The 24,697-nt window shown below is 45.7% G+C and overlaps 1 protein-coding gene across 1 annotated transcript; it reads left to right on the top strand.

Moving 5' to 3' along the window:
• Window positions 1-9,273: 9,273 nt before the first annotated feature.
• LOC106569802 (cysteine/serine-rich nuclear protein 1) lies at window positions 9,274-23,398 on the top strand. Its single transcript, XM_014141426.3, has 5 exons — window positions 9,274-9,456; window positions 13,950-14,168; window positions 16,101-16,375; window positions 20,878-21,210; window positions 21,389-23,398. Exons 2-5 carry the CDS (start codon window positions 13,979-13,981, stop codon window positions 22,490-22,492), a joined length of 1,902 nt encoding a protein of 633 aa, XP_013996901.1. The 5' UTR covers window positions 9,274-9,456; window positions 13,950-13,978; the 3' UTR covers window positions 22,493-23,398.
• Window positions 23,399-24,697: the final 1,299 nt, after the last annotated feature.

Below are 24,697 nucleotides of genomic sequence, written 5' to 3'. Positions count from 1 at the left end.
CAGTAGTTACCCTCATATAACCATCTGAGTGACCTAATGCTGTAGTCACAGTAGTTATCCTCATATAACCCTCTGAGTGACCTAATACTGTAGTCACAGTAGTTATCCTCAAAAAACCCTCTGAGTGACCTAATACTGTAGTCACAGTAGTTATCCTCATATAACCCTCTGAGTGACCTAATGCTGTAGTCACAGTAGTTACCCTCATATAACCCTCTGAGTGACCTAATGCTGTAGTCACAGTAGTTATCCTCATATAACCCTCTGAGTGACCTAATACTGTAGTCACAGTAGTTATCCTCAAAAAACCCTCTGAGTGACCTAATACTGTAGTCACAGTAGTTATCCTCATATAACCCTCTGAGTGACCTAATACTGTAGTCACAGTAGTTGTCCTCATATAACCCTCTGAGTGACCTAATGCTGTAGTCACAGTAGTTATCCTCATATAACCATCTGAGTGACCTAATACTATAGTCACAGTAGTTATCCTCATATAACCCTCTGAGTGACCTAATGCTGTAGTCACAGTAGTTATCCTCATATAACCATCTGAGTGACCTAATGCTGTAGTCACAGTAGTTATCCTCATATAACCCTCTGAGTGACCTAATACTGTAGTCACAGTAGTTATCCTAATTTAACCCTCTGAGTGACCTGATACTGTAGTCACAGTAGTTATCCTCATATAACCCTCTGAGTGACCTAATACTGTAGTCACAGTAGTTATCCTCATATAACCCTCTGAGTGACCTAATACTGTAGTCACAGTAGTTATCCTCATATAACCCTCTGAGTGACCTAATACTGTAGTCACAGTAGTTATCCTCATATAACCCTCTGAGTGACCTGATACTGTAGTCACAGTAGTTATCCTCATATAACCCTCTGAGTGACCTAATACTATAGTCACAGTAGTTATCCTCATATAACCCTCTGAGTGACCTAATGCTGTAGTCACAGTAGTTATCCTCATATAACCCTCTGAGTGACCTAATACTGTAGTCACAGTAGTTATCCTCATATAACCCTCTGAGTGACCTGATACTGTAGTCACAGTAGTTATCCTAATTTAACCCTCTGAGTGACCTGATACTGTAGTCACAGTAGTTATCCTCATATAACCCTCTGAGTGACCTGATACTGTAGTCACAGTAGTTATCCTCATATAACCCTCTGAGTGACCTAATACTGTAGTCACAGTAGTTATCCTCATATAACCCTCTGAGTGACCTAATACTGTAGTCACAGTAGTTATCCTCATATAACCCTCTGAGTGACCTAATGCTGTAGTCACAGTAGTTATCCTCATATAACCCTCTGAGTGACCTAATGCTGTAGTCACAGTAGTTATCCTCATATAACCCTCTGAGTGACCTAATACTGTAGTCACAGTAGTTATCCTCATATAACCCTCTGAGTGACCTAATACTGTAGTCACAGTAGTTATCCTCATATAACCCTCTGAGTGACCTAATACTGTAGTCACAGTAGTTATCCTCATATAACCCTCTGAGTGACCTAATACTGTAGTCACAGTAGTTATCCTCATATAACCCTCTGAGTGACCTGATACTGTAGTCACAGTAGTTATCCTAATTTAACCCTCTGAGTGACCTGATACTGTAGTCACAGTAGTTATCCTCATATAACCCTCTGAGTGACCTGATACTGTAGTCACAGTAGTTATCCTCATATAACCCTCTGAGTGACCTAATACTGTAGTCACAGTAGTTATCCTCATATAACCCTCTCAGTGACCTAATACTGTAGTCACAGTAGTTATCCTCATATAACCCTCTGAGTGACCTAATGCTGTAGTCACAGTAGTTATCCTCATATAACCCTCTGAGTGACCTAATGCTGTAGTCACAGTAGTTATCCTCATATAACCCTCTGAGTGACCTAATACTGTAGTCACAGTAGTTATCCTCATATAACCCTCTGAGTGACCTAATACTGTAGTCACAGTAGTTATCCTCATATAACCCTCTGAGTGACCTAATACTGTAGTCACAGTAGTTATCCTCATATAACCCTCTGAGTGACCTAATACTGTAGTCACAGTAGTACCCTCTGAGTGACCTAATACTGTAGTCACAGTAGTTATCAGTAAAGAAGGGGACCAACTGAATATGGCTAAACCATATCTGTCTCTCTCTCTCATTTTGCCTTGAGGTCAGGAACAGTAATGTTTCCAATGAGAACCACAGGATTTGGATCTGCAGGAGATTTCCTTAATGGTGTAGACTTATAGTCTATATGCTCCTGTCACAACAGGACACCTATACCGTGAGGTGAAGACACACACACACACACACCACACACACACACACACACACACACACACACACACACACACACACACACACACACACACACACACACATACACACACACATACACACAGACACACACACGCACAGACGCATACACACACAACACCCTCCAGGCACTAGGCAGTCTCTTGTTTTGGGGGGTTGCCGGGCAGACTTTAGTCTGCAGATTTTCCTCTGCTCCCTCCTGTCTCAATAGTCCTATTGTCACCTAGAGTGGGGGTGGATGTCTCTCTCTCGCTCTCTGTCTCTCTCTCTATCTCTCCATCTCTAACTCTCTCTCTCTGACTGTCTCTCTCTCTGTCTCTCTCTCTGTCTCCCTCTCTCTCTCTCTCCCTCTCTCTCTCTTTCCCCCACCCTCTCTCTCTCCCACCCTCCCTCTCACTCCCACCCTCTCTCACTCACTCACTCCCACCCTCTCTCTCTCCCATCCTCTCTCTCTCCCACATCCCTCTTTCCCACCCTCTCTCTCTTTCCCACCCTCTCTCACTCACTCCAACCCTCTCTCTCTCCCACCCTCTCTCTTTCCCACCCTCTCTCACTCACTCCAACCCTCTCTCTCTCCCACCATCCCTCTTTCCCACCCTCTCTCTTTCCCACCCTCTCTCACTCACTCCAACCCTCTCTCTCTCCCACCCTCTCTCTTTCCCACCCTCTCTCTCTCTCCCACCCTCTCTTTCCCACCGTCTCTCTCTCCCACCCTCTCTCTCTCCCACCCTCTCTCTCTCCCACCCTCTCTCTCTCCCACCCTCTCTCTTTCCCACCCTCTCTCTCCCCCACCCTCTCTCTCTCTCCCACCCTCTCTTTCCCACCGTCTCTCTCTCCCACCCTCTCTCTCTCCCACCCTCTCTCTCTCCAACCCTCTCTCTCTCCCACCCTCTCTCTTTCCCACCCTCTCTCTCTCTCCCACCCTCTCTCTCCCACCGTCTCTCTCTCCCACCCTTTCTCTTTCCCACCCTCTCTCTCTCCCCCACCCTCTCTCTCTCCCTCCCTCTCTCTCCCACCCTTTCTCTCTCTCCCACCTGCTCTCTTTCCCACCTTCTCTCTTTCCCACCCTCTCTCTCTCTCACCTTCTCTCTTCCCCACCCTCTCTCTCTCCCTCCCTCTCTCTCCCACCCTCTCTCTCTCTCTCTCTCACCTTCTCTCTTCCCCACCCTCTCTCTCTCCCACCCTTTCTCTTTCCCACCCTCTCTCTCTCCCCCACCCTCTCTCTCTCCCTCCCTCTCTCTCCCACCCTCTCTCTCTCTCCCACCTGCTCTCTCTCCCACCCTCTCTCTCCCACCTTCTCTCTTTCCCACCCTCTCTCTCTCCCCACCCTCTCTCTCTCCCACCTTCTCTCTCTCCCACCTTCTCTCTCTCTCCCACCCTCTCTCTCTCCCACCCTCTCTCTTTCCCACCCTCTCTCTCCCACCCTCTCTCACTCACTCACTCCCACCCTCTCTCTCCCACCTTCTCTCTCTCTCCCACCCTCTCTCTCTCCCACCCTCTCTCTTTCCCACCCTCTCTCTCCCACCCTCTCTCACTCACTCACTCCCACCCTCTCTCTCCCACCTTCTCTCTCTCTCCCACCCTCTCTCTCTCCCACCCTCTCTCTCTCCCACCCTCTCTCTCTCTCCCACCCTCTCTCTCTCCCACCTTCTCTCTTTCCCACCCTCTCTCACTCTCCCACCCTCTCTCTCTCCCACCCTCTCTCTTTCCCACCCTCTCTCTCCCACCCTCTCTCTCTCACTCACTCACTCCCACCCTCTCTCTCCCACCTTCTCTCTCTCTCCCACCTTCTCTCTTTCCCAACGTCTCTCTTTCCCACCCTCTCTCTCTTTCCCACCCTCTCTCTCTTTCCCACCCTCTCTCTCTCCCTCTCTCTCCCACCGTCTCTCTCTCACACCCTCTCTCCCACCTTCTCTCTCTCTCCCACCCTCTCTCTTTCCCACCCTCTCTCTCCCACCCTCTCTCACTCACTCACTCCCACCCTCTCTCTCTTTCCCACCCTCTCTCACTCACTCCAACCCTCTCTCTCTCCCACCATCCCTCTTTCCCAACCTCTCTTTCCCACCCTCTCTCACTCACTCCAACCCTCTCTCTCTCCCACCATCCCTCTTTCCCAACCTCTCTTTCCCACCCTCTCTCTCTCCCACCCTCTCTCTCACACCGTCTCTCTCTCCCACCGTCTCTCTCTCCCACCCTTTCTCTTTCCCACCCTCTCTCTCTCCCTCCCTCTCTCTCTCCCACCCTCTCTCTCTCCCACCCTCTCTCTCTCCCTCCCTCTCTCTCCCACCCTCTCTCTCTCTCCCACATGCTCTCTTTCCCACCTTCTCTCTTTCCCACCCTCTCTCTCTCCCACCTTCTCTCTTTCCCACCCTCTCTCTCTCCCACCCTGTCTTTTCCACCCTCTTTCTCTCCTTCTCTCTCTCCCACCCTCTCTCTCTCCACACTCTCTCTCCCACCCTCTCTCTCTTTCCCACCTTCTCTCTTTCCCCCTCTCACTTTCCCACCTTCTCTCTTTCCCACCCTCTCTCTCTCCCCCACCCTCTCTCTCTCCCTCTCTCTCCCACCTTCTCTCTTTCCCACCCTCTCTCTCTCCCACCCTCTCTCTCCCACAGTCTCTCTCTCCCACCGTCTCTCTCTCCCACCCTTTCTCTTTCCCACCGTCTCTCTCTCCCACCCTCTCTCTCTCCCACCCTCTCTCTCTCCCACCCTCTCTCTCTCCCTCCCTCTCTCTCCCACCCTCTCTCTCTCTCCCACCTGCTCTCTTTCCCACCTTCTCTCTTTCCCACCCTCTCTCCCCCACCCTCTCTCTCTCCCTCCCTCTCTCTCCCACCCTCTCTCTCTCTCCCACATGCTCTCTTTCCCACCCTCTCTCTCTCCCACCTTCTCTCTTTCCCACCCTCTCTCTCTCCCACCCTGTCTTTTCCACCCTCTTTCTCTCCTTCTCTCTCTCCCACCCTCTCTCTCTCCACACTCTCTCTCCCACCCTCTCTCTCTTTCCCACCTTCTCTCTTTCCCCCTCTCACTTTCCCACCCTCTCTCTCTCCCCACCCTCTCTCCCTCTCTCTCCTCACCATCTCTCTCTCCCACCTTCTCGCTTTCCCACCCTCTCTCTCTCCCACCTTCTCTCTTTCCCACCCTCTCTCTCTCCCACCCTCTATCTCTCTCCCACTTTCTCTCTTTCCCACCTTTTCTCTCTCCCACCCTCTCTCTCTCTCTCCCACCTTCTCTCTTTCCCATCTTCTCTCTCTCCCGCCCCCTCTCTCTCTCCCTCCTTTCTTTCCCTCCCTCTCTCTCCCCACCAGGTAGGTAAGCAGTTTATAATCACACCTTTTAGTAAAGTTGATGATGTCATAATATCACGCCTGCAATCCTCGTGAGCAGCGTGAGCTGTTACTTTGTCAAGCAGCTGGAGGAACATTCTATTCCAGCGTACCAAATTGCACCCTATTCCCTATATAGTGCATTACTTTTGACCAGGGTCCATAGGCTCATAGGGCTCTAGTCAAAAGTAGTGCACTATATACTTAATAGGCTACCATTTGGGAGGCATCCTCTGTCTTTGTATCTCTGCCTTACATGTGACCTCTATGGTCGGCTGCTTGGACATGGGGCTCAGCTCACTCCTCTCTGCAGTCAAAACAGGAACATGTTGTACGATTATCCTTAAAAAGCTCAGTGAGCAGGGAGGGAGGGAGGGAGGGAGGTAGGCAGAGAGGGAGGTAGGCAGAGAGGGAGGTAGGCAGAGAGGGAGAGAGGGAGGGAGGCAGAGAGGGAGGACGAGAGGCAGGGAGGGAGAGAGAGGCAGAGAGAGAGAGTGAGGCAGAGAGGGAGGATGAGAGGCAGGGAGGGAGAAAGAGAGGCAGGGAGGTAGGCAGAGAGGGAGGGAGGTAGGCAGAGAGGCAGGGAGGGAGGCAGAGAGGGAGGATGAGAGGCAGGGAGGGAGAAAGAGAGGCAGGGAGGTAGGCAGAGAGGGAGGGAGGTTGGCAGAGAGGCAGGGAGGGAGGCAGAGAGAGAGGGAGGTAGGCAGAGAAAGGGTGAGGCAGAGAGGGAGGTAGGCAGAGAGAGAGGGAGGACGAGAGGCAGGGAGGGAGACAGGGAAGGATGCAGAGAGGCAGGGAGGGAGGCAGGGAGGGAGGGAGAGGCAGAGAGAGAGTGAGGCAGAGCGGGAGGATGAGAGGCAGGGAGGGAGAAAGAGAGGCAGGGAGGTAGGCAGAGAGGGAGGGAGGTAGGTAGGCAGAGAGGCAGGGAGGGAGGCAGAGAGGGAGGATGAGAGGCAGGGACGGAGAAAGAGAGGCAGGGAGGTAGGCAGAGAGGGAGAGAGGTAGGCAGAGAGGCAGGGAGGGAGGCAGAGAGAGAGGGAGGTAGGCAGAGAGGCAGGGAGGGAGGCAGAGAGAGAGGGAGGACGAGAGGCAGGGAGGGAGACAGGGAAGGATGCAGAGAGGCAGGGAGGGAGGCAGGGGGGAGGGAGGCAGAGAGGCAGGGAGAGAGGGAGTCAGGGAGGGAGGGAGGGAGGGAGGCAGAGAGGCAGGGAGAACGAGAGGGAGGCAGAGAGGCACAGAGACCGAGAGGGAGGCAGAGAGGCAGGGAGAACGAGAGGAAGGCAGAGAGGCAGGGAGACCGAGAGGGAGGCAGAGAGGCAGAGAGGGAGGCAGAGAGGCAGAAAGACAGGGGACTGACAAATGGAAATCCTGTTATAGTTTCCGTTTGTAGTTCTACAGAAAACAGTTTTACTTAATTTTCCATGATCTAATTTTTACTCCATTGTCATGTCTGTTATGGACAACTTTGGTTATGTACTTAGTTTAGCTTGTTTGTGTACAATAGCTTCATTACACAGTGGTAGACTAAAACATTGTGGTGACGTTTTGGTTATATCCACCACTTTCTGAGATAGTTTCACTTTCTCAATCACTTTTTTCTTATACATTTGAGAGCACCTGGGGAGTGGGAGTGGAGCTAGGCACTGCAGGACCTGGATTAACCTCCACATCACCAGAGGAACAGAGGAGAAGTAGGATAAGGGTACGGCTAAAGGCTATACGAACTGGCCGTCTATGACGTCCGGAAGAAAGAGTAAAAGGAGCAGGTTTCTGGGCACGATAGCATAGATTCAAGGCATAGTGCACAGACAAAGGTCAGGTAGGATGTGAGTACATTGGAGGTAAACCTAGGCATTGAGTAATGATGAGAGAGATATAGTTTCTAGAGACATTTAAACCAGGTGATGTCATTGCATATGTAGGAGGTGGAACAACATGGTTGGTTAAGGCATATTGAGCAGGGCTAGAGGCTCTACAGTGAAATAAGACAGTAATCACTAACCAGGATAGTAATGGACGAGGCATATTGATATTAAAGAGAGGCATGCGTAGCCAAGTGAACATATGGGTCCAGTGAGTGGTTGAGCTGACTGGGGACACGGCGATTCAGACAGTTAGCAGGCCGATGCTAACAAGCTAACAGTTAGTAGGCCGGGGCTAAACAAGCTAGCAGTTAGCAGACCGGGGCTGGCAAGCTAGCAGTTAGCAGACCGGGTTAGCAAGCAAGCAGTTGGCAGACCGGGGCTAGCAGTTAGCAGACTGGGGCAGGTAAGCTAGCAGTTAGCAGACCGGGGCAAGCAAGCTAGCAGTTAACAGACCGGGGCTAGCAAGTTAGCCTTTGGGGGACGTCGCGATGGGGGTAAGTCTGTTTTTGCCTCTTCGTGCGGTGACGTCGATAGACCAGTCGTGGAATTAGTAGGGTTCCAAGTAGCTCTAGGTAGCTAGTAGGCCGCGGTTAGCAGAATGGGCCTTCAGCGGACGCCGCGCCAGAGGGGCCTGTTGGAATCCTCGGGCAGATTATGTCGGTATTCCAGTCGTAGAAGATCGGCGGGGTTCCGTGCCCCGTACCGGCAGTAGAAGGGGACAACTATTTCATGTTTTTTTTAAATATTATTAGACTACACGAATGTCAAAAAGATAAGCAGAATAATATATTGTTTTTAGGCTTTAAGTGAAGTAGGTAATAAACAAAAGTGAAATGAACAATAAAAATGAACAGTAAACATTACACTCACAGAAGTTCCAAAAGAATAAAGACATTTCAAATGTCATAATATGTATATATACAGTGTTGTAGCAATGTGCAAATGGTTAAAGTACAAAAGGGAAAATAAATAGACATAAATATGGATTGTATTTACAATGGTGTTTGTTCTTCACTGGTTGCCCTTTTCTTGTGGCAACAGGTCACAAATCTCTCTCTCTCTTTCTCAAGGCAATATGCTGACAGCACCAGCTGAAACTGGTTTGTAAACATGCTGAGGCACAGGGTTAGTGACCTTTGAACTCAGAGACAGCAGACCCCTCCCCTCCTTACCCCTCAGGAGAGGACTGTCTGCAGAGTATGGGAGTAGAAAAACGACCTAGCAACAAGCTGACTAATCAACCACACTGTCAACATAATCTTGGGCAATGGTTTCATAATAACATGTATCACTTACATTGTAATAGTATGAGTTTATTTAATATCATGACAATGAGAGAGAGAGAGAGAGAGACATTTTGTGTTGTACCTTTTTCCACACTATGGGTTTGGGGTAGAGTGTACCCCATGGCTTTCTCTAACCCAATCCATTAGCTACCACAACTGTTTTCTGCTCTATGACCAGTCCACAATGAGCTGAATATGGAGCTTTGAAATCACAACGTCTACATCTGAGAAGGTAACACACACATCATTAAACAGAACAGTAGGCTACTTATTATATCTCTCTGTGTGTCATTGGCAAGGCATGAAGACATAGGCAGTGGCAGAATAGTCCATTATAATCTATCTGGACCGATAAGGTAATGCAGGAAGCTGTAGGCAGTAGCAGAACGTGAACAGCAGCAGGAAGAATTGTGTGTCGCTCCCCTTTCCTGTGTGACCGCCTGCGTCAGCGTCGCGCAGTGGGAGTTTTCCGCTGACGAATACACGGTTGATGTGCGCACTACGCTACAGTAGGCTAGTCCAGAGAGACGGATAGAGGAGGAACGAGAGGACACCGTCAGCGAGCCAGTGCCACGGAGAAACAAAACCTTCAAGCTTTTATAAAACGGTCAAGTTAATAACTGATCTATTGAATTTAGAAGATGGTGATCTCATATTCTTGGTGAGTAGACTAACTAATGACCTCGTCTTTTGATCTGTTTAGTGGCAAAGCGAAAACATATTTCAACATCAGCGGTTTTGTAACCAGTCATTAATGCTGAGTGTTTGATAAGCCTCTTTGTGTGAGGGAAAGTTGTCTTAAAGTTATATAAGAAGTAACAAAAAGCGGACAACTATTTCATGTTTTTATATATATATTTTATTAGACTACACGAATGTCAAAAAAGATAAGCAGAATAATATATTGTTTTTAGGCTTTAAGTTTGGTTTTGGTTGTATGAAAGCTATTTATATCGACAAAAAACCTTTTGATAGTGTTCTCCAGTAGTTGTTTTGCTTGCTGTAGCCTAGTTGGGTCTTGTAATAGAGACCCCAAACAGCAACAGCTGAGTGAGACTAGCTGCTGGGTTGACCAGCACAATGTTTTCATTGTAAAGGCCTAATTACCGACCACATGAAGTTCGCGGAGTGACGAGGTCAGCGGCGGAAGTTGGGTCGCGTTTATAACGGGATGGAAGCCAAATAGTGAGGCAGTGGGTACTTAGTAGTAGTGGCAATTTGAGTCAAATATTGGTTGGTGTGTGTGTGTGTGTGTGTGTGTGTGTGTGTGTGTGTGTGTGTGTGTGTGTGTGTGTGTGTGTGTGTGTGTGTTGCACAGTGCTATGCAACACTGCAATTCAGGTATTTCTGCTGCTGTGAGTCATTGAATTATTTATATTAGTCACCCCCCCCCCCCCCCACACACACACACATATACACACATACACACACACACACACACACACACACACACACACACACACACACACACACACACACACACACACACACACACACACCCCCCCCCCCCTGTACACTCACCATTAAATTTGACCTGAGTGAGAGGGGATGTCAAGGAACAGAATGTCTCTTGGAGACATTTTCATAAAATTGCAGAAGAAAACCATAACTTATTCTGAAACAACACACACATTGTATTTAAGCAATAAGGCCCGAGGAGGTGTGGTATATGGCAAATATACCACAGCTAAGGATGGTTCTTATGCACAATGCAACGCGGTGTGCCTGGATACAGCCCTTAGCCATGGTATATTGGTCAGATACCACCACCCCAGAGGTGCCTTATTGCTATTGTAAACTGGTTACCAACATAATTAGAAAAGTAAACAAGTCATTTTGTCTCATACCCATGGAATATTGTCTGATATACCACAGCTTTCAGCCAATCAGCATCCAGGACCCAATTTACCCGGTTTATAAATTGACATATTGTAGTGAAACCTTTGCAATCACTACAAATGGATAATGCAGTTAGTCATACAACCAGACATGAGATAGTTCCTTCTCTGTAGAAACTGTGTGTTCTTTCTTTTAACACCAAGACAAATTCCTAGCAACCATGTGTTATATAAATGTTTTCAGAGTCTTAACTGCCCTGTCCTGATAGTTATATTTGTGAGTATGACACTGAGTATTGTGTGGTTACCTTGGATACTGTCAGCATTATATAGTGGACACTGACAGGGCAGTCTGTTCTTGACTTATTCCTTCCTAGTAGTACATTCCTCTTAATTCTTCCTAGTAGTACATTCCTCTTAATTCTTCCTAGTAGTACATTCCTCTTAATTCTTCCTAGTAGTACATTCCTCTTAATTCTTCCTAGTAGTACATTCCTCTTAATTCTTCCTAGTAGTACATTCCTCTTAATTCTTCCTAGTAGTACATTCCTCTTAATTCTTCCTAGTAGTACATTCCTCTTAATTCTTCCTAGTAGTACATTCCTCTTAATTCTTCCTGGTAGTATATTCCTCTTAATTCTTCCTAGTAGTACATTCCTCTTAATTCTTCCTAGTAGTATATTCCTCTTAATTCTTCCTAGTAGTACATTCCTCTTAATTCTTCCTAGTAGTATATTCCTCTTAATTCTTCCTAGTAGTACATTCCTCTTAATTCTTCCTAGTAGTACATTCCTCTTAATTCTTCCTAGTAGTATATTCCTCTTAATTCTTCCTAGTAGTACATTCCTCTTAATTCTTCCTAGTAGTATATTCCTCTTAATTATTCCTAGTAGTATATTCCTCTTAATTCTTCCAAGTAGTATATTCCTCTTAATTCTTCCTAGTAGTACATTCCTCTTAATTCTTCCAAGTAGTATATTCCTCTTAATTCTTCCTAGTATTACATTCCTCTTAACCCTTCCTAGTAGTACATTCCTCTTAATTCTTCCTGGTAGTACATTCCTCTTAATCCTTCCTAGTAGTACATAGGGCAAGAGTTCAAATTACTAGAGTAGAGAGCTTTTCTGCGACAACATGTTTTGTTTAAAGCCTCTACACCAGGTGTATTCAAGCTGAAGTACACAACCCCCTAGGGGTCCTACAGAGGGTTCTGCGAAAATATACAAATATAAAAGCAGGAAACTTATTGTTTTTTATTTGAATGTTTTTCTGAATATCACTACAAAACAACTAAATTCAACTAATTTGAATGACATACCTACAGTATAGAAGAGGGTAATATCTTCTTTCTAATGATGATAAAACTTTATATCTCAACCCCTTAATATTAATTGGAGTGAATAACACTCACTGGAATATCTGACAGGCTTTGAAAATGTACTCTTGAGTACTGCTCGTGGCAAGGTGGTAAGTTTTCTTGACTTGGACATGGCTGTTTGCCAACACATGGCTAACCTTTGTTTAACCAGCTAAACAGCTACTTGCAAACATGTATTTGGAGTTACCTTTTTTTTTTTTTACTGATAGGCTATATCTTCTAATTTTAACCATAGGTCAAAATAATGAAAAAACTATTTTCCCAAATCTATTCATTTGAAAATGTTGATTACTTCTCCTTGCCATTATCGTTCACAAAAATAAAACATGGGTAAAGAAATGTGCAAGAAAAGGTTGAAGACCACTGCTCTACTCTCCTGTGTTTTACACTTTAAGTTAGAGTCCAGTTGAGTCTATTTAAGTATGTATTTACAGTAGTATTCAACACAAGCTAAGTTTGTAATCATTAAATAGACCTGTATGTTGTTTGTTCTGTGTGGGCTTGGTTTCCACTGTACTCCCTGTTTCACTGGGGCCAAAATAGCCTGCTCTAGACATAATTTTCCCTCAGAAATATTCCGTCCTGGACTCCCTCCCTCCCAGTTTCCCAGCCCTCCCTGTTTCCACGTTTTCTCCCTGAAAAACGGCCCTGGAATCACTGGAATGTTAATGACGAGAAGGAAAGCGAGAAAGACCTATTGACATTTTTAGCCTAGCCTGCAGTTTCCCTTGTCTTTCACTAAAGCAAAAAAAAAATCTAATTGGATTGCAATAGTTATTGAGCATGTTTATGACATGGGTTATCAATATCTAGGCTATGTAAGTTATTAGTGGTTGTTGGATCATTTGTAGGGACGGCTTTCATTAGTTTAAATAAGCAGATGTCCTCCTTTTTAAAACCTGTCAAACCAGTACAGGTACCTCAGTCAAGGAATGAGGTTGGAAAATAACGATCCTACCAGTGCTGTGTGTCACAATGAACAACAAAAGCAGTATCAGATTACTCTGCTGTGGTTTTGCCCATTAACAACGAGACATAGATCTAATTTATTGTTGGCAGTTTGTGAAATGTTATTGGAAAGGAAAGTCCCAGTGATGGGTTTTCTTTTTCCATATGTCTTATGGTACATGATTGACATGGAAATATTGTGGGTGAAATTGAGCAGTGTGAATGTTACTGAGTAAATACCGCATTTTGCAACTTTGCATGACTCAACCATGGGTATTGTTAAACTCTGTTTTCACCGGACTGATATTAGCTATAGTAGTCAGAAAATGCATTATAAATAACGTCAGTGTCCGAAAAAAGCTTGTGAATCACTGTTACACATTCAGTTATTACAGTAGACTACTGATTCACCGAGTGAGTGGGCACGGCATTGTGTATGACTCATGGATATATCGGGGGGCCGTGAAAATATATATTTTTTAATGTAATCGACTTAATAGCAGGAGTTTCTGTGATTAATCACAAATTCAGAATTTGCTAAAATTGAGCTGTAATTTATAATTTTATATGCAAAAACTATTACAAGGATATTGATGTCTTGATTTAGCAAAATCAGATACATTGATAAAGTACACCTTTTTTATTTTTTTTTACCTCAATGTCAACTTGTTTTGACATCACATTGTTGTTTTTAGCTGTATAAGTTATGTATCTGGGATGTTTTCAGACAATACAATTAATCACGATAAAATAAATTGTGCACTAAAATTACAAAGAAAAGTTAACTTAACTTTAACAGTTGTAATTGTTATACCTCCGTTTTCACGAGACATATAGTCAGCAAAATACGGTGCCTTAGAAAAGCTTTTGAATCACTATTACACATCCATGTACTACAGTTAGTGAGTATTCATTCATCACCATTGCAGTATTAATGTGTATTGTTAATGTATATTCACCATTCATTTTTTTTTACTGTTTTGTATCCAGGCAGATCGTCTAACCGCCCTAGAGAAGCCATGAGTGGGGTCCTGAAGAGGAAGTATTCCGAGGTAGAAGAGGAGGACCCTTGTTACTCCTCCCCCTCTTCCTCCGCCTCCTCCTCCTCCCACTCTTCCTCCGCCTCCTCGGAATGGGAGTCGGATGAGGAGAGCTGCAACAGTGACAACCAAGACTTCACCCCTGCCTCACCTACCTCCCATCTACCCAGTAAGTCAATAAGAATGATGTAGCTACATTAACACATCTCAGAATGATGTAGCTACATTAACACATCTCAGAAATGATGTAGGCTACATTAACACATCTCAGAATGATGTAGCTACATTAACACATCTCAGAATGATGTAGCTACATTAACACATCTCAGAATGATGTAGCTACATTAACACATCTCAGAATGATGTAGCTACATTAACACATCTCAGAAATGATGTAGCTACATTAACACATCTCAGAATGATGTAGCTACATTAACACATTTGTTGATGATCCATGTTATTACAATCATAAAGCAATTTTTTGGCCAGTAGATCTCATGAGGAAACCCCTTGAATATATATCTATACAGTATGTCTATATACAGTATATGTTAATGTATATAATTTTTATGGTCATTGGTCAATAAACTTGCAATGAATATGTCTTTTATCTTTCAAATAAATGTAAAGCTACACTATTGTTATCAGAGTCACTGCTAGGGAGTGTATTGAAGGAGTGTCCCGTTATCACACTACAGCAGCTAAGTTACAACCTGCTGATAGCAGAGAATAGGCTTCTCTTTTAGGTGCTGGGCTTTGCCCCTAGAGTTGACTGAATCATTTGACTAAGCAATATGATGTGAATTACAGTTATCACGCTTAAGCTGCAAATAGGTTCATGTTATTTCATTCAAAGATCACTATAAACTCCAGTGACACTGTTTTGAATGAACATCACATAGACTATGTTGAACCTAAAGGAAGTGTGTCTATTAGATTGTGGTTGATATTTTGATTTCATGGAACAAAAATAAATAAATAATACTATTTCTATTTCATGTGCTAATAATTTTTTCTCACCACATTGAGAGTTAGATTCATTACAGGATGGATGTGAAATAGGTCATAAATAGTTAATCAATCATGAAACTACCATCTCTCCCCCACACAACTGCAAACACACTGTGTCCCAGTATGGAATGTCTTTAGCCAAAATAACAGCAGCGGAACTAAGCTTGAATCCCAAATGGCACGTTCTTCCCTATGTAGTGCACTACTTTTGACCAGGGCCCTATGGCAACTTCTTCCCTATGTAGTGCACTTCTTTTGATCAGGGCCCCTATAGGTAATAGGGTGCCATTTGGGACATGGAATAGGTTACTACGTAGCTTGCTGAGCTGTTGTTTACCAACCTCCTCACTTTTGAGTTCCTTCTCCACTCCAGCATGTGTGAAGGTCAAACGACTCGTTATCATGAGGCCAAACTGTCAAATGAAAACCGCGACCTGATGGGTCATCAGTGACCTGATGGGTCTTTAACAGTCTCTTAGTAGTAGGATGACTAGTACTTCTCACCAAACTGCAGAGAGGTGAGAGGGTCTTACTATAATTACAAGCAGGGTCTCTTTCTGTCTCTTCATTCTCTCTCATTTGCCTTCGGTTGCATTATTATAAAAACTCCTTGGTGTTTTGTTTCTAACAGATAAACTCCCCCATGTTCAACTCTGGTGACCCAGTTGACAAAGTTGTTAACACTGGGTTGTAACTTGTAACCGTTGACAGTGAGGTAGCGTAGTCTGCCACCCAGTGGCGGCTGACAGAACTGCAGGATCAGCACTTTCAGCATACTTATTTTGTATTTATTTTTATTTATTTAACTAGGAAAGTCAGTTAAGTACAAATTCGCATTTACAATGACGGCTTACCAAAATGCAAAAGGCCTCCTGCGGGGACGGGGGCTGGGATTAAAAATACAATAAAAAAATATATATATATAAATATAGGACAAAACACACATCACGACAAGAGAGACACCAAAACACTACATTCAGAACTGATATGCAGTAGATCTAACAAGCTGACATTGACAAAGGTATAGAATACACCAACTTCTTGTCGTGACTCTAAACCCTGTTTCCTCCTCCTCCTCCACCACCAACAGTCCGCTCCATCCTGAAGAGCCCAAAACTTTCCCATGACAACAGCGGCCATAGCAACAGCGTTGTCTTCAACCAGGTGAAGGTGTTCCTGTTCCGGCGTTGCCAGGGTTTCACCAGCGTTCCGAGGCGCGGCGGCGCCACCCTGGGCATGGTGAGGAAGCATAGCGCCCTCCGGAGGTACACACTGGCAGAGCACACCCAGGAGAGACGAAGGAGGCGCAGGGAGAGACTCAGAGATAGACTGAGGGAGGAGAGGCTGGAGACACTCAGACAGAGAGTAAGTATTCTAGACTTCTAATCTACTAGTGAGCACTGTAGACCTCATTGCCAGGGCGGTTTCCCTTGAACCAGATTAAGCCTACCCCTGGACTAAAAAAACATGCTGTCCTGTGTTTGTCCCAGTCGAGTGCAAACTGACCATTCTGGTATAGTTTCTTGCATCCCATTTGCTTAAATTAAAATCAAATCAAAATCAAATAATCAAATCAAAAGTTATTTGTCACAATGCTTACTTACGAGCCCCTAAACAACAATGCAGTTTTAAGAAAAAATAAGTGTTAAGAAAGTATTTACTAAATAAACTGAAGTAAACAATAAATAAATAAAATATAAAAATGAATAAAAAATATAAAATAAAAAAATAAATATTCATTAAAGAGCAACAATAAAATAACAGTAACGAGGCTCTATACAGGGGGTACCGGTACAGAGTCAATGTGGAGATTATATACAGGGTGTTACGGTACAGAGTCAATGTGGAGGCTATATACAGGGGGTACTGGTACAGAGTCAATGTGGAGACTATATACAGGGTGTTACGGTACAGAGTCAATGTGGAGGCTATATACAGGGGGTACCGGTACAGAGTCAATGTGGAGGCTATATACAGGGGGTACCGGTACAGAGTCAATGTGGAGACTATATACAAGGGGTACCGGTACAGAGTCAATGTGGAGGCTATATACAGGGGGTACCGGTACAGAGTCAATGTGGAGGCTATATACAGGGGGTACCGGTACAGAGTCAATGTGGAGACTATATACAGGGGGTACCGATACAGAGTCAATGTGGAGGCTATATACAGGGGGTACCGGTACAGAGTCAATGTGGAGACTATATACAGGGGGTACCGGTACAGAGTCAATGTGGAGACTATATACAGGGGGTACCGGTACAGAGTCAATGTGGAGGCTATATACAGGGGGTACCGGTACAGAGTCAATGTGGAGGCTATATACAGGGGGTACCGGTACAGAGTCAATGTGGAGGCCATATACAGGGGGTACCGGTACAGAGTCAATGTGGAGACTATATACAGGGGGTACCGGTACAGAGTCAATGTGGAGGCTATATACAGGGGGTACCGGTACAGAGTCAATGTGGAGGCTATATACAGGGGGTACCGGTACAGGGTCAATGTGGAGGCTATATACAGGGGGGTACCAGTACAGAGTCAATGTGCGGGGGTACAGGTTAGTTGAGGTAATTGAGGTAATATGTACATGTAGGTAGAGGTAAAGTGACTATGCATAGATAATAAACAGCAAGTAGCAACAGTGAAAAATGCAGGGGGGGGGGGGGGGGGGCATTTGGTTGTTCAGGAGTCTTATGGCTTGGGGGGTAGAAGCTGTTAAGGAGCCTCTTGGACCTAGACTTGGTGCTCCGGTACCGCTTGCCGTGCGGTAGCAGAGAGAACAGTCTATGACTGGGGTGGCTGGAGTCTTTGCCTATTTTTAGGGCCTTCCTCTGACACCTCCTAGTATAGAGGTCCTGGATGGCAGGAAGCTTGGCCCAAGTGATGTACTGGGCCGTACGCGCTACTCTCTGTAGTGCCTTGCAGTCGGAGGCCGAGCAGTTGACATACCAGGCGGTAATGCAACCGGTCAGGATGCTGTTGATGGTGCGGCTGTAGAACTTTTTGAGGATCTGGGGACCCATGCCAAATCTTTCCAGTCTCCTGAGGGGAATAGGTTTTGTTGTGCCCTCTTCACAACTGTTTTGGTATGTTTGGACCATGTTAGTTTGTTGGTGATGTGGACACAGAGGAACTTGAAGCTCTCAACCTGCTCCACTACAGCCCCGTCGATGAGAATGGGGGTGTGCTTGGCCCTCCTTTTCCTGTAGTCCACAATCATCTCCTTTGTCTTGATCACGTTGAGGAAGAGGTTGTTATCCTGGCACCACACTGCCAGGTCTCTGACCTCCCTATAGGCTGTCTAATCTTACAGTAACTTAAAGGTCATGTATGTGGGTCATTCCACCCACCATCTCAAATTGTTCTGAATGTTTATGTTGTTAGAAAACAGATGAGATTAGCTTTCTTCCAACATTATTTTGTTGAAATATAATTTGAAATTAAGTTCAGGATGATTTTGACATGATCCATGAAAATGTTAATATAGGTACCATTGACTTGCATTGGATTTGTGCCACAAATGCAAAAAAAAGTTACCATTTGAAACAGTGGTCAGGTAAACAAAACCAAAGCATGGATTGCAGTCATACCTTGTCCATAAACTGGTTACAAGGTAAGGAAACCAATATGTTATGTTGTAATTCAAATGAACTATCTCTTTAACATTGAAATGGGGGAAGAACAGCACCATCTAGTGGTCAGAATCTGGTAATACCAGGACATAGGATGGGACAAAAACCAAACAACTTCAATGACTCCTTTCTGAACAGGGGGGGGGACATCACCAGATTCACTGAGAATACATAGGGTGAAGAAACAATAGAGTTGCAGCTCCATACTACTGGTCAGTCATAGCAGCTCTATACTACTGGTCAGTCATAGCAGCTCTATACTCCTGGTCAGTCATAGCAGCTCTATACTACTGGTCAGTCATAGCAGCTCTATACTACTGTTCAGTCATAGCAGCTCCATACTACTGGTCAGTCATAGCAGCTCTATACTACTGTTCAGTCATAGCAGCTCCATACTACTGGTCAGTCATAGCAGCTCCATACTACTGGTCAGTCATAGCAGCTCTATACTACTGGTCAGTCATAGCAGCTCCATACTACTGGTCAGTCATAGCAGCTCTATACTACTGGTCAGTCATAGCAGCTCCATACTACTGGTCAGTCATAGCAGCTCTATACTACTGGTCAGTCATAGCAGCTCCATACTACTGGTCAGTCATAGCAGCTCTATACTACTGGTCAGTCATAGCAGCTCTATACTACTGGTCAGTCATAGCAGCTGGTCAGTCATAGCAGCTCCATACTACTGGTCAGTCATAGCAGCTCCATAATACTGGTCAGTCATAGCAGCTGGTCAGTCATAGCAGCTCCATACTACTGGTCAGTCATAGCAGCTCCATAATACTGGTCAGTCATAGCAGCTCTATACTACTGGTCAGACATAGCAGCTGGTCAGTCATAGCAACTGGGGGGTCTGTGGGTGGTTGGGGTGTGGGGGGTCTGTGGGTGGTTGGGTGTGGGGGTCTGTGGGTGGTTGGCAAGTGGGGGATCTGTGGGTGGCTGGGGCGTGGGGTTCTGTGGGTGGTTGGGTGTGGGGGGTCTGTGGGTGACTGACGAGTGAGGGGTCTGTGGGTGGTTGGGGTGTGGGGGGTCTGTGGGTGGTTGGGGTGTGGGGGGTCTGTGGGTGGTTGGGGTGTGGGGGATCTGTGGGTGGTTGGGGCGTGGGGGGTTCTGTGGGTGGTTGGCGAGTGGGGGGTCTGTGGGTGGTTGGGGTATGGGGGGTCTGTGGGTGGTTGGCGAGTGGGGGGTCTGTGGGTGGTTGGGGTGTGGGGGGTCTGTGGGTGGTTGGTGAGTGGGGGGTCTGTGGGTGGTTCGTGAGTGGGGGTTCTGTGGGTCGTTGGAGCGTGGGGGGTCTGTGGGTGGTTGGGGCGTGGGGGGTCTGTGGGTGGTTGGGGTGTGGGGGGTCTGTGGGTGGTTGGTGAGTGGGGGGTCTGTGGGTGGTTGGGGTGTGGGGGGTCTGTGGGTGGTTGGTGAGTGGGGGGTCTGTGGGTGGTTGGTGAGTGGGGGTTCTGTGGGTGGTTAAGGCGTGGGGGGTCTGTGGGTGGTTGGGGCGTGGGGGGTCTGTGGGTGGTTGGGGTGTGGGGGGTCTGTGGGTGGTTGGTGAGTGGGGGGTCTGTGGGTGGTTGGGGCGTGGGGGGTCTGTGGGTGGTTGGGGCGTGGGGGGGTCTGTGGGTGGTTGGGGTGTGGGGGGTCCGTGTTTAAAAAAAAAAAACATTTCTTTTGATTCCTCATGTCTTACTCATTGTTAGAAAAAAAAGTTTGGTCCAAATCATATATTAGTTATATTTATTGAATATTATATGAATCCTATGGGCAATTTGGGTGCAATCAATTAGCTTTATTTCTCAGAGATCAAATTATATTTCAACAAAATAATGTTGCAGGAAAGCTAATCTTATCTGTTTCTAACTATAGAAACGATTTCAGAACGTTCTGAGATGGTGAGTGTCATGGCCTGCGGAAATGACATGGAACGACCCAGATGGGTTACTGAAATGACATGGAACGACCCAGATGGGTTACTGAAATGACATGGAACGACCCAGATGGGTTACTGAAATGACATGGAACGACCCAGATGGGTTACTGAAATGACATGGAACGACCCAGATGGGTTACTGAAATGACATGGAACGACCCAGATGGGTTACTGAAATGACATGGAACGATCCAAAAGAGTTGCATCTTGTCTTCCTTGACTCCCTTGAAAATACTCTAAAAGCGTTTAAAAAGAAAAGTTAAGGACTATGTGTAAATATTTTATTTTATTTTAAGTAACTCTCTTCTCTCCAGCTGACAGCCAGTGGCATTATGGACCAGGAGGAGTTAGATCGCCTCACCATCGATCAGATCAACCAGGTGCCAGACGAAGACATCGAGGCCCACCTTCCTGCGGCTGACCTTGAGGATGGGGAAGAGGATGGAGGTGACGGTGGGTTCCTGTACCCCTACGCTTCCCGCCAGAGACAGGCTCTACTCCGTGCGGCGGGGGTGAGGCACATCGACCGGGAGGAGAAGAGAGAGCTCCATGCTCTGAGGAAATCCCGAGAGGACTGTGGATGTGACTGCCAGGGATTCTGTGAACCTGAGACCTGCGCCTGTAGTCTGAACGGGATCAAGTGCCAGGTGAGAGCCATGCAGATGTGAGGGGTTTGATCCCTGGGCGTCTGATGAACAAAAGCCATTTGGCAAAGAATGAGAATACTCTCCCACACCTAGATCAGATGCAAATTTTAGTCATATAATGAGCTAAGATTTCAATCATATAATGAGTTAAGATGAATGTGATTTCTCTCCGCAACAGATGGATCGCTCTAACTTCCCTTGCGGCTGCACCAAGGATGGCTGTGGGAATACTAACGGTCGCGTGGAGTTCAACTCCAGACGGGTCCAGACCCACTATATACACACTGTCATGAGGCTGGAGCTGGAGAGGAGACTGCAGGATGAGATACTAACCCAGAGGAGAGACCCAGAGGAGAACCAAGAGGATCTCCAGGAGCTCCAGGACCAGGGGCAGCATCCGCAGCACAGTGCCCAGGAGGGGAGATGCCCCTTCGGGTTCACCCTGGAAGAAGAGGGCCTCCCTCTCTCCATCCCCACCACCCCTACCTTCCACTTCAGCTCTGAACTGTGTGAGGTTGGGGAGAATAGTTGCTGTAGTGACATGACCGACTCGTCCGGCGTCTCTGCCCAGAGCGAGGACTCCGACGTGGGAGGAAGCCCTCGAGAGCACCAGCCTCTCTTGGATGTGGACAATGGAGGTCTGGCTTGTGTCCTCAGCTTCTGTGACTCTGACAATGAGGACTGCTCCATGGGCAGTGAAAGTGACACAAAGCCAGGGAGACAACCATCGCCACACCTTCCCCAGTGTCTCGGCAGCTTCGACACGTCGTACAGTCTCTGTATAGACACCACAGCCACCCTCGGCCTGTCCAACGCACCCAGTTCACACACAGACAATACACAAAGGTACACAGAGAAGACACACAGACACACAGACAACAGCAGCGGCGGTTCTTTCATGGCCGAGTATCAAGACGACAATGCCAACCAAGCGACGGCCCTGTTCGCCCACAGTCCCCTCCAGGACTACCCCAACACACCCTCTCCCTCCATAGACTACTCATCCAGCAGCTACATGGACCTCAGTCTCTCCTCTGACTCGGATTTGGAGCTCTTCGATAACTTCCCTACAGACTATAGCTCAGCCCCTCTACACAACTCATTCAAAGGCCACAAGCACCCTGACAACTTCCTTCATCTGCAGGTGTTGAGTTCTGCAAATGTCCCACAGTTCAATGAGACAGCTGGCACCTGCCTCCTGGAGTCTCTGATTGGCTTATCTGAACCAATAGAAACTCCTTCATTCACAGATAATCAGTTATTGGAGCAGGTAATTCAGTGACCAATGGGCTGAACTGTCATGATTCTGTGGGATCTGATTGGCTCATGGACATTGCAATGAGCTTAGAAGAACATAAATATGTACAGTCTACAGTTTGTATTTTAATAAGATATTTGAATGTACAGTATGAGATATTTTATTCAGATTTATTATAGGATATGTTGAAGAAGAGGCACATTATGGTTATTCATGATTTAGACAATATTATACATGAGAAAATATCACAGAACCCTAAATGTCATCACTAGAACATATAACATGTTTCATGTTTCCTGATGTTCATGTTTTTTGATGTGCTTTCCAGCCGTTATTTATAAATGATTATTAATTAAAAAAAGAAAATAGCTTAATTAATTTATTTACTTGATGTACATTTTTTTTTAGCTGAGGGATTGTAATTGCTGGAATCACCATGAGAGACCCGTGAGACAGACAGACAGAGACATTCATGAATTTTATGAATTGTATTCATGTGAAGTTTTGTTTCAATCAAGACGGTGGCACAATATTCAGAATTACATCATCTAGTCATTTATTATTAATTGTAGTACTACTACTGTGCATTGGCCTACATGAAATGATTTAGCTAAATGTATTGCTATTTATTTGTGTCAAAACGCCATAGTTTCATGTATTGGAGATCCATCTCTCTCCTCCACCATAGGTAACTTATTTTTTTTCTTCGTTTGGCTTATTTGACAAACTGAAAAGTCATTGCTTTGCAAAAATATCAATGGAATCTGATATGTGCTCCGTGTATTTAAGAAAGTTTTGCATTGTGTCTTTTTAAGTTATTTTTAATGGAAATATATTAGCATTTACAATGTGTTACTGAATCTTGTATTTTAAAGCAAAGTCAAATCTTTTATCTATGAATAAACATAAATCTTTTGGAACAATGTTGAACAGAGAGCTTATCCTTTTATAGGCTACTGCATGTATAACAGAACTAAAAACAACAACAATGTGACCAACCAAACAGTCTTCAAAAACATTATCAGTCCAGTTAAAATAATAAGCTAATTATTGGAGAAAAAAATGACTTCTTAAACTCACTTCATTAATTTACTGTACTCCAGAGATTCACTAAAGGGTTATTACTAATGGCTGTCAAGTGACCGATGAGATGAAAAGCGTTGCGGTAGCTACTGACAAAGAAGAACATCAAGACGAAGCAGCTGCTTTACAAGTGGGACACATTGTTGACACTACATCCCGAGGGGTTCGTGCTGATTGTACGGAGATTGTGACAGCCGGGTTAAAATGGCGTCCCTTGACAGGGCAAGAACAAGATGTATGTCAGGAGAAGTGCAATATTATCATAAGGAGATTTATACTTGGAATACAGAGGAGGGAAAAAGAGAGGCAGAGGAGGTCTAAGAAAGAGAGGGAGGAAGAGGGTGAGCTTGAGTCGGTTAAAAATGGCAGAAAAAGGGAGATTGTTTGTTATAGAAGAATGGTTAGAAAGCGTAAGCAGAGTGAGTTGAAGACAGGAAGAGAAATGGAAATGAATGAGGGCGAAGTATCGGAGGTGGTAGGTGTGGTGAAGTTCTCGGAGCCCGAGGCTTGAACTGAGGGTCAGGATAAAGATGAGTCTGTGACAGTAGGAGTGAAGTTTTGGGAAAAAGTGGACCCATTTGTGGTTTCAGGGTGGATGAAAACAGAGTTGGGTGCTGTGGAATCGGTGAGGGTAACCAGAAGTGGTCTTGTGATAACTGTTTGTGTTTCTGCTGGTCAGAAGGAGCAGGCTCTCCATGTTAAACGAATGGGGACAAGAGATGTGAATTGTTTTGTTCTCAAGAAAAGGGCGCCATTGAAAGGAGTGATTACTGGGGTAGCGGTAAATGTGAAAGCTGACCAACTGAAGGGGAAGATTCCCGGTGTTTGTGATGCTCGTTGTTTAGTGCGACGCAGACAGGGTGGCGAAGCAGAAGAGTCATTGTCTGTTCTTTGAGTTTTGATGTTGAGTCTTTGCCCGACAAAGTGATGTTAGGATATATACGTTTTCCTATCAGAGCTTTTGTGCCGAACACATTACGTTGTTACAGGTGTCAAGCTTATGGGCAGCAGTGTGTAGGAGGGAGGTTCCTAGGTGTGAGAAGTGTGCGGAAGGGCATGAGACAAAGGAATGTGTAGCATTGGGGAAAGTAGTGGTATGTGTTAATTGTAGGGGTGCCCATGGGGCTGGGGATCAGAAATGTCCCA

Source organism: Salmo salar, chromosome 14 (assembly GCF_965601325.2).
Source record: "Salmo salar chromosome 14, fSalSal1, whole genome shotgun sequence".
Classification (NCBI taxonomy): domain Eukaryota; kingdom Metazoa; phylum Chordata; class Actinopteri; order Salmoniformes; family Salmonidae; genus Salmo; species Salmo salar.
This window is presented reverse-complemented; position numbering and strand designations above follow the sequence as displayed.